Source organism: Mus musculus, chromosome 7 (assembly GCF_000001635.26).
Source record: "Mus musculus strain C57BL/6J chromosome 7, GRCm38.p6 C57BL/6J".
Classification (NCBI taxonomy): Eukaryota; Metazoa; Chordata; class Mammalia; order Rodentia; family Muridae; genus Mus; species Mus musculus.
Genome location: NC_000073.6, coordinates 103937314 through 103947745, shown reverse-complemented (window position 1 = coordinate 103947745; position 10432 = coordinate 103937314). Strand labels below are relative to the sequence as shown.

General features: G+C 41.7%; 2 protein-coding genes across 2 annotated transcripts, besides 4 other annotated features; both read right to left on the bottom strand.

The window, feature by feature from the left end:
- Nucleotides 1–239: 239 nt before the first annotated feature.
- On the bottom strand, nucleotides 240–1178 carry Olfr633 (olfactory receptor 633). Its single transcript, NM_146354.1, has one exon. The coding sequence runs from the start codon at nucleotides 1176–1178 to the stop codon at nucleotides 240–242; it is 939 nt and encodes a 312-aa protein (NP_666466.1).
- Nucleotides 4398–5197: a DNAseI hypersensitive site, noted in NCBI's record as "HS-85.5; observed in mouse spleen but not in brain or thymus; the nucleotide coordinates are approximate for this feature". NCBI's record gives the evidence for it as "EXISTENCE:in vivo cleavage assay evidence [ECO:0001075][PMID:12861010]".
- Nucleotides 4398–6197: a biological region, named in NCBI's record as "beta-globin -85 hypersensitive sites".
- Nucleotides 4783–4810: a protein binding site, noted in NCBI's record as "CTCF-binding site at HS-85.5". NCBI's record gives the evidence for it as "EXISTENCE:chromatin immunoprecipitation evidence [ECO:0000226][PMID:12861010]".
- Nucleotides 5398–6197: a DNAseI hypersensitive site, noted in NCBI's record as "HS-84.5; observed in mouse spleen but not in brain or thymus; the nucleotide coordinates are approximate for this feature". NCBI's record gives the evidence for it as "EXISTENCE:in vivo cleavage assay evidence [ECO:0001075][PMID:12861010]".
- Olfr632 (olfactory receptor 632) lies at nucleotides 9411–10364 on the bottom strand. Its single transcript, NM_147119.1, has one exon. It carries the CDS (start codon nucleotides 10362–10364, stop codon nucleotides 9411–9413), a length of 954 nt encoding a protein of 317 aa, NP_667330.1.
- Between the last annotated feature and the right edge of the window lie 68 nt (nucleotides 10365–10432).

The window sequence follows — 10432 nt, the reverse complement described above, 5'->3', positions numbered from 1 at the left end:
GAAACAGACTATAAATTTAGGCCAGGTCTGAGCATCGGAACTGCTGGATTAAGAACATGTGAACAAACTAGCAAGTTAATCGATGCATGAGCTGCATGGCAATGCTTGTTCTCTACGTATTCATCAACATGAGATACTTTCAAGTTTTCTAGCATTGTAAACTAACAGCTCTCTATTTCTATACTGCTTTTGGTAATATGACTGGTGTGGGGGGCCTCTAATTGGTGGGCTAGAGTCTTTTAATATTTTCTTTGAAGAAAGAGTTGTATTAACCCCTGGCGAATCTGCCTGTTCTTAGCACTGTAGATGATGGGATTGAGCATCGGTGGTACCAGAAGATAGATGTTGGCCAGGAGAAGGCGAACAGCAGGTACAGCATGCTTCATGAATCGATGCACCAGAGCCACGCTGATCATAGGCACATAGTACACAAGAACTGCACACATATGTGACACACAGGTATTGAGAGCTTTCCTCCGCCCCTCCCCAGAGGTAATGTTTAGTACCGTGTACAGGATCAACACATAAGAGACAACAATGAGCAGAGAGTCCAGCCCAAAAGTGGAAGTTACGATGCAGAGCCCCAGAATGCTGTTGGGACGAGTGTCCCCACAGGGAAGTTGGATTAGATCTGAGTGCAGACAGTAGGAATGGGAAAGCACATTGTGACCACAGAAAGGCAGACGCTTTAGGAGAAAAGGCAAGGGGAACATGAGCAACAGACTCTTCAATCCAAGTGTAAGACTGGTACCAGCAATGCGGGGCAGAGTCAGGATGGCGGTGTATCGGAGTGGGTTGTAGATGGCGACAAAGCGATCCACAGACATGGCTAGAAGAACTCCTGACTCCATGATGGAAAATGAATGTATGGAGAACATCTGCAAAAGGCAGGCTTCAAAGCAGATTTTATTGGCACCGAGCAGAAAGATGCTGAGCACAGTGGGCAGGGTCGAAGCAGAGACACCAAGCTCGGAGAAGGCCAGCATGGCCAGGAACAAGAACATCGGCTGGTGCAGAGAACTGTTTTTTCTGATCACAGCCAGAATGAGGGTATTGCCCATGATGCCTATAGTATATGTGAAACAGAATGGGAAGATCAGCCAAGGGTACCATGCTTCCAGACCAGGGAAACCGGTCAGCAGGAAGTATTTTGGGGTGAATTGACTGCTGTTGAACATTTTCCTGTGCTTGATGTCTGGGGACTTTGGTTTGACAGGGCCACAGATATAACCTGACATAAAATGCAGCTTATTAGCTTATTGTAGATGAAAAGAGACCGGCCTGCCTTCCGTCCTTCCTTCCTTCCTTCCTTCCTTCCTTCCTTCCTTCCTTCCTTCCTTCCTTCCTTCCTTCCTTCCTTCCTTCCTCTCTCTCTCTCTCTCTCTCTCTCTCTCTCTCTCTCTCTCTCTCTCTCTCTTTCTTTCTTTCTTTCTTGTCTGTTATGGTCTACCAATTCATGTCTCACCTACATTATGACCAACTCAATGTGACCATCAATGCAATATAAAATTGTTGTGATTTGCCAGCATGTATGTATATAGAAGACAATATGACAAGAGACTGTACTAATCTCAAGCCAAATTAATTTCTTATTGTTCTTATGGTGTTTTACTTTCAAGAATGTATTGTTCCCCTTTCTCTAGAGAAAGAAGGCATTCATTAGAAAGACTAAAATTAATTAAACTAATTGACTAGGAATTCTGTATATTTATATTTAATTTCCAGTGGTAGATAGAGATAAGAATTAAACGAGCTATGACTTTAATTGTATATAGAATTGGGCAAGTGATAAATACACCTACATTTCATTTCTACCACTTAAAAAGCAGTCAAAGCAACTTTGAGAATACAGAATTATTTGCCTTTACTTTCAAAAACTATCTCGAGAATGGGCTCAGCTCTTCATCAGTATCTCTTGTAGGATTCCTTTGTACTTTACACACAGAGATGGAAGCAAGTGCAGAACAAGTCTATGCATCAGAGGTTGATGGGAAGGAGCATTTCGCTCACTAAAATTTTTCTGGGTGCAGACAAGTATTGTGTTCTTTCAGAAAATTTCTCCACCATTGGTTGTCTCCACACAGAACTGTGAGGTTCACTGCATGAGTGGGGTGATGGGCAAGAATATAGATCTTTTAGAGTATATATCTGAATCAACTCAGCAGAAATGAGGACAAAATATTAACATGTGTTTGATACCCCTGAAGCCATCCCCAAGAAGGCAGTGAATCTAATTATCTCATCAAAGAGAAAAACATCTCTCAAGAAGAGGGAATGTGACTCTGCTTGCTAATATATGAGAAAACGTCCTCTATTCAGCATGGGGGTGATTTCTCACTTGCTGAGATATGCGGGAACTTCTGATGCTGAGCATATGATGTAACCTCTGTCATCAGATGAAGAACACATATCTGAAGCCCTCCTGGAAACAATGAAGCTTGGCATGCTGGGAAATGTCCTGGAAAGAGGCTGAGGTACTGGCTTGTAGGTGACTTCATTCCGGTCATCTGCTTTCTAGAATGTGTAAGTTTTGAGCTTGACTGTTAAAATCTGTGAATGGAGATCATTATGTTATTAAGACAAACTATGGGGATAGGTCTAGTTATATTTATGAAACTTTGAATTGCAGTGGTCACCAGCCACAGGAAAGTGATATTGGCCACTGTGGAAGATAATAGTTCTCTAGGCAGGTGCCTGAAGTTTCTCAGGAGTAAAGGTCAGAAATGGGTCAGGAGCTCCTTTATAGAAGTATTCCAACATGTAAGTTCCTGTCTCTTTAAAATTAATATTACAGGATATAGATTTCCTTCCAACTCATACTTGTCAGCTTCACTTCATCATAGTTTTAGTCTAAATTTCTCCTTGCTTATAATGCTTAAGGACATCATATATTTTCTGTAGCTTTCTTTTTTTTCTTTCTTTATGGTATTCAATATGTCTTTGTGCAATATGTAGCCTCCAGACTTGTGGTTTATCAGATCTGAGAACTGATAGAGATCTGGATTAGAGACACCTCAAGTGCCCCCTGTCATTTTGAGACTATCTATCTAACACACACCAGCATGTGTCATGAAGGCATAAAGTATCTTTCATGATGTGGAGAATGGAGAAATAAAATGTATGAGGGGCAACTCAGAACAAAAATTACAGGTTCAGGCTTACCTGTAGATTCTCCATCCTACTGATGCCACAGCTGGGAATTCCAGGGTAATACCAACCCCTCTTGTGTGATACCACTCACTTACAGTGTGGTTGGCCTCAGCTTGGTGTTTAGCACACTAAGAGGTACTTCTATATATCATGTCAAAAGAACCATACCTCTCTTTCCACCTCATCTTGTTGGTCAATCTCCCTAGTGATATAGGCCAACCAGCCTTTGAAGATTGTCCTACCTCTATGCCTACAGGAATAATTAGGCCAAGAGGAGAGGGTCTCAGGGGTATTGTGTAGGGTTCAAAGTATGAGAAAACAAGAACAAGATGTGTGTGTGTGTGTGTGTGCTTTTACAAGCACATGCAAGTGTGTAAGTTTATGTAAACATAAGTTAAAATGTGTATTCATGAGCACAAATGCTCTGTATACATAACAGTAATATTTATGTAAAATTTTAGTTGGAAGTTTACATAAATTTATGATCATGTACACCACATTTTATCACATATTTAAATGTATCAATTGAATATGTTCATGATTTTATATATGCATGCGTGCACTATATTTCTTTACATGTGCATATATCTATATAATTCAAAATATTTAAGAACACATAGTATGAATAATAATATTTAAATGTTAACATTTATAGATTTTGCTAAATATTCTAATGTTTATCCCTGTTTTAATTTTTTTTAATAAAAATCTTAAATTCACTAGACAGAGTACCTGTGGGCACAAACATGTTACCTTTTGCCAAACCAGCTAAGTATGATTTATAAAGCTATTTGGACTTGTAGCTTACATGCAGACCTAAGCTCTTTTACCTAGGGCCTAGGTAAAAGAACTTAAGGACATGCCAAGGGCACACAAGAACCTACAGGCTTGACATATTTAATGATTCATGCTCTCCATTGCTTTACTCTTGGTTTCAAATTTTTCTTTGCTATTCCTCTTGTTGTCCACACTTCCAAGGGTATGGAATCCTTGTTAGGAACTATATCATCAAGCTTTCTTCTGGGTTGGTCACACCAACTGCAACCTACTCAAAACACTGATAAATATTAAAATGGTTTTAAAAATCTCTGAGAGGTTAATGACTCCATAAAATTGAGATAACACAGTACTTATAGTTTTGAAGGACAGAATTACTGTGGAGTCTTAGACACTCAATTGCATAATCTCTCAAATAACAGGCAGTTCTGGGCCATTAACAAGTAGGTAGTAGATTAAAAAAATATGAACACATCAGGAGAACAGATAATTGACTAGATAAATAAACAGCTGCTCTTTTTGATTCACATCTGGATTATAAATTAAAGAGATAAGACGAACCCAAGAGTTTAGGTCTAATTTAGGTAATAGGCAAATGTACAGAATGGGCAGAAAAAAAAAAAACCAACAAAACAAATGAGAGACACCGGTGAGCAAAATCTGAAGCAGGAAGAAGTAGGAAAAGGGACTCATTCGTAAACTATAATATTTGAAGGTTGACTGAATGCTGAAACCACCCAGACTCAGCTGTCATTTCTCCCACAATAGAAAGACAAATGCGATGAGAGGAGACTAAGTAATTCACCATGGGTGGACAGGGAAGGGCCAAGATTTATTCTTTGAAGACTGTTGTCACAGATGTGACCAGGAGAGGGCAGCAGAGGGTTGCCTGTTGGAGCTGACTTGCCAGATGTTTACAGCTACAGTAAAAGTTGGAGGACAATCAAGATAGATCCTTTTTGTGAGCACATCATAGCATCAGTAATAGTGTCAGGCCTTGGGGCTTCCCCTTGAGCTGGATCTCAATTTGGGCCTGTTGCTGGACCTCCTTTTCCTCAGGCTCTTCTCCATTTTGTCCCTGTAGTTCTTTCAGACAGGAACATATCTGGGTCAAAGTTTTTGACTGTGGTATGGCAACCCCATCCCTCCACTTGATGCCCTGTCTTTCTGCTGCTCTATCTTGACTATCCTCCAAAAGACCCAACAAGCAGCTTAAAGAGTCAGATGCAGATATTCACACCCAACCAATGGACAGAAGCTGCTGACCCCTGTGGTTGAATTAAGGAAAAGCTGGAAGAAACTGGAGGAGGGTGACCCTGTAGGAGGACTAGCAGTCTCAAATAACCTGGACCTCAGAGACCTCTCAGACACTGAGCTACCAACCAGGCAACAGACACCAGCTGATATGAGGCCCCTAACACATATACAGCAGAGGACTACAGGGTCTGGACTCAGTCAGAGAAGATGCATCTAACCCTCAAGAGACTGGAGGTCCCAGGTTTGGGGAGGTTTGGTGGGGTAGGTGTTGGGGATGTCCTCATGAAGACAGGGGTGGGCAGAAGAGGTATGGGAACAGTCACAGGGTGCACAGGGAGGAGGATGAAGTCTGGACTGTAAAAAAAGGATTAAAAAATCTGAGAAAAATTCTAATGTAATAACTGAATATAAAAAAAGTTGGAGACTAGTGGCTGGCTTGTTTGCTGGTCCTCTGAGTTATGGTGTTAGCTTCTGAGGTGAGGGAACAGTGTGTTCTACATTTACTTTATATATATATATATATATATATATATATATATATATATATATATATATATATATATATATATATGTCATGGGACACAGATGACATGAGTATCAGATCTTTACTTAAAACAAAAAGCTTGACCCAGAATGTCTAACATGACGACTGGTTTAAAACAATATTTCATACAGGTAATCTATATTGAGCCTTTGTCTGACATTGTTTGTCTTTTGTCTGTTCCTCTTTGTGCTTTCCCCACTACCTGAACCTTGAATGAAAAAAGTGCAGACTGTCTCATTTGCCAAAATACAGGAAACTGAGATGCTATAAATAAAGTCTACCAAGAAAAAGTTGGGCCAAAATCATTTATTATGATTTTAATAAATATAAAGTTAGCAAGTAAAGTCAGCTTTTACCTCACTGTGACATTTAACTCTTTCAAATGCAAAATCCAGACACCTGCTTTCATATCTGCTACATTACCTTATTTAATTGTAATGGATTTTTTTTATTGTTTTACTCACTCACTTTACATTCCACTTACTGTTCCCCTCCCACTCACTCCTCCCTCAATTCTTCCTTCCATCCCTCTCCCCTTCTTCTCTAAGGAGGTGGAGACCCCCCCCCCCGTATCCCCCTTTCCTGCACATCAAGTCTCTGTGAGGTTAGGTGCATCCTCTCCCACTGAGGCCAAACAAAGCAGCCCAGCTAGAAGAACATATTCCACCTATAGGCAACAGCTTTTGGGATAGCCTCCACTCCAGTTGTTTGGAACACACATGAAGACCAAGCTGCATATCTGCTACATATGTGCACGGAGACCTAGGTCCAGCCAATGTATGTATGTTCTTTGGTTGGTGGTTCGGTCTCCAAGAATGTGTTGGTCTTCCTATGGAGTTCCTATCCCCTTAGGGGCCACAATCCTTCCTCCTATTCTTCTATAAGTCTCACCAGCCTCCATCCGCTATTTCTCTGAGGGTGTCCACATCTGTCAGAGTTGGCTGCTGGGTGAAACCTCTCAGAGGATTGCCATGCTAGACTCCTATCTGTATGGTTCAGGATTCACAGGTCTGATGAAGGTGGGTGGAGAGATGAAAGGAGAATGGAGATCCCTCTGGGATAGCAGGCTGCTTAGGGCAGCTTGGCTTGCTCCAGAGCCTACATTATCTTAATTCATAAGGTTTGCTATAGACGTTCCTCTTTCAGACAGAAAATGAGCCAGATCATTAATGATGTGATCTGGGAGACTGCATCTGAAAAGCAGGTTTTAATGAGAGACAGGTCCAGGACAGCTCAGGACAGCCTGGCTGTGAGTTAGACGAGGATGGGGAACACCATAAGGCAACAATCCAGCTTTTATTTTGGGGAGGGGAGCTATGTATTATTGCTCACTGTGTGGAAATACTGACTCTCAGAATACGCAAACAAAATTTATTTCTTTTTTACTTTATTTTATTATTTTAAAACTGAAATAGAATTACATTGATTCCTTTCTCATCCTTTGTCCACCGCGTTACCCTCCCTCAACCCCCCATTCTCCTCTCTAGTTGATAGCCCCTTTCCTTTGATTACTATTGTTACATATATGCATGTATATATATATGCAATCTGCTAAGTCTATTTTTGTTGTTTATGTTTCAAAGCTGACCAGTTTGCACTAGATAACAAGTAAGGGGGTTCATCTTGGGGAAAGCTACTTCTTCTCCCAGAAGTATTAGTTGTCTGTTGTTCTTTGTGTAGGGGTGGGTCCTCTTGGAAATTCCTCTTTCCAGGTTAACAGTCCTATTGATGTTGCTATTGTTCTGGTCTTGTCAACACAGTCATTTCAAGGAGAGACTGAACCAGAGAATTTCTATTCTCAACGATTTTCAAGGCATCTGAGGCAGTTTTAAGCTGTGAGTTAGCGGAGATGTGATATTAATTCACTAAGTATAGAACTGTCCACTTTATGGACTTTCTGGCAGCCAAAAGAAAGTAGATATTTGGTAGGCATACTTGTGACATCAATCCAATCCAATAATTATGGAGATTTCTGAGAGACCATGGTGTCCTATTGGAAACCACTTGGTTATTGTCAGAGAGGAAATCTGTCATTTGCCTGCTACTATAAATAGACAATATTCTACCCAAAACAGAATCAATGTTAAAAAATGTCCAGCGAATGTTTCATAGGCTTGGATAACAAAGGAGATGACCGAGTTGTCATAAAATCTTTTGGGTCTTGATACTGTAGATAGTAAGGCCCATCAAAGGAGGGATGACTAGGATGCAGTGCCCATAATGATATACCAAAGCCAAAGGATGGTACCCTAAGCTGTGTGTACTGGACAGCTTATAAAGGGGCAATGCAGGCAAACAGAAGCACAGCCTGTATTTGAGAGCCACTGGTCTTGAATTTATGAGCAAGTGACTTTGGACACTAGGCCAGAGTATGAATAAAAAGAAGTGAACCTGGGGATGGATGAGATAGTGCATTAGTTAAGACTGTGAACTACTCTATAGTGGACCTGGGTTTGATTTCTTAACACCCACACGATGGCTCACAATTACCTATAGTTCTAGCTCCAGGGAATTAGATCCATCTTTTGACCTCCATGGGCTCCTTCACACACACGATGCACATACATACACTCAAGCACACTCATTTATAGGTAACGTTAAAATAAATGATACACGTGTGTGCATACATTGTGAAAACTACTCAGCTTATACCTAAGAATTATGCCTCTTTCCGCCTCCACTGTTAGCCCGCAGTTGTTGGGAGAAGGGATGTCATTTTTGTATGTAGTATTGCTGCTCATAAGTTTCCCTTCCATGTCAGGAACATCTCACCCATGATCATGTAAGAAACTATTATTAAACTGGGGCCACACATAAAATGAGTATGTGACAGAAAGGCAGAAATCTGTTGGAGAAAGGGTTTCAGTGTGAGAGGGGTGGCATGAAAGTGGGGACTAGGAGACAAAGAGACTAAAATTTCTTTCATCTCTCTATAACATTGTCAACCATTAAAAATTAGAGAATTGTGCAACTTTGTGAAAAGCATAGCTAATTCCAAGGAGCTGAAGAAACAGTGATCCACTTAGAACACTATTTCCATGATTAATCCTCAGCCTCTTGCTCTTCGTCTGTCTGCTCCCCCATCCCTGAAGATCCGTTCGCCTTGTGGGAAAGACTGTGATATGTATATCTCATTCAGGGCTGAACTCCAGTCTCTTATTCTCTCCACTTTGACCTGTTGAGCTCTCTGTGTTGCCGCCACCTATGGCAGGAAGAAACTTCTCTCTTGAGGGCAGAGAGATGCAATGGCCTACAGATCTAGCCGTAAGTTCTTAGGAGTCATTTTAACACTCTGTCCAAAGGGAATATGGGGAGGATTGATCACTAGTGAAAATGTTAGTTGATCAAAGTGTAAAATCCCTAATTTAACTACCATATCATTTTAGTAATTTATTGATAATAACATTATTACACAAAGTAGAGTCAAAATAAATTTGTGAAGGAATAGCCCAAGTCACATCAGAGAGCAAAGGTTGTGCAAAAACAGTCACTTATACATTTCAGAAGTCAGCGTATACATATTTGTAGGTGCATATGTTAGTTCTTCTCATCAACTTTAATATTGTAATCAGTTCATGACAACTACCATACTACTATAAGTTCAGTCACTTCTCTGCTGAAAGGACTCTGAAAAGAATCTTTGACTCATCCCTCAACTTTACCACAGTCCATCCCCAACGTATTACTGAATCTTACCCAGTGAAATCACCTTGACAATGGCCCTGCGGATCTGTTGGGTCTTGATGCTGTAGATAACAGGGTTCATCACGGGTGGAAAAAGCACAGACACTGTGCCCATTAGGATGTGCACCAGGGGTGAGGTGTGCTGTCCAAATCTGTGCACAATGGACAGGCCCAGAACAGGAACATAAAAACAGAGTACAGCCAGGATGTGGGAGACGCACGTGTTGAGGGCCTTGAGCCTCTCCCCTGCAGAGGCAATGGCCAGCACTGTGCGGAGGATGACAGCGTAGGAGAGCAGGATGAAGAGGACATCTGAACCCATGGCTAGCATGATGATGCACAGTCCATAGAGTCTGTTGAAGCGGGTGTCAGAACAGGCCAGACGGATCATGTCCTGATGAAGACAATAGGCATGGGAGAGAGCACCAGGGTGACAGTAGTCAAATGTCAGTAGATGTAGTGAGGGTGCGGCTGTAATAGCTGCACTCCGCATACCCAGCACCGTGCCTATCAATGCCACACGGGGCCCAGTGAGCACAGATGCATAGCGCAGCGGGAATCGGATTGCTATCAGACGGTCCAGAGCCATAGCAAATAGCACTGCTGATTCCATGAAGGAGAAAGAGTGGAGGAAGTGCTGCTGGAGCACACAGGGCACCAGACCCACCATCCGGGCATCAAACCATAACACCCCCAGCACAGAAGGCAGCGTTGACATGCATAAGCCCAGGTCTGTCACGGCCAAGATGGCCAGGAAGTAGTACATGGGCTGGTGGAGGGAAGGGTCAGTTCGAACCAGATGCAAGATAGTGGCATTACCCATGATGGCTACAAAATACCCCATAAATATGGGCAGTGAAATCCAATGATGAGCCCATTCCAGACCTGGGAAGCCGGTGAGCAAAAATATAGCGTAGCTGAAGTTGGCACGTGGTGGAATAGACACCTTCATTTTCAAGAGCCTGATACACTCTGGAAAGAAGGCATGCAGTCAAAACTTAGGATAGTAAGTATCAGCTC

Bases quoted from the DNA above. Each gene is read 5' to 3' on its own strand.
- Olfr633 (NM_146354.1), bottom strand. From the start codon at position 1,178: ATGTTCAACAGCAGTCAATTCACCCCAAAATACTTCCTGCTGACCGGT.
- Olfr632 (NM_147119.1), bottom strand. From the start codon at position 10,364: ATGAAGGTGTCTATTCCACCACGTGCCAACTTCAGCTACGCTATATTT.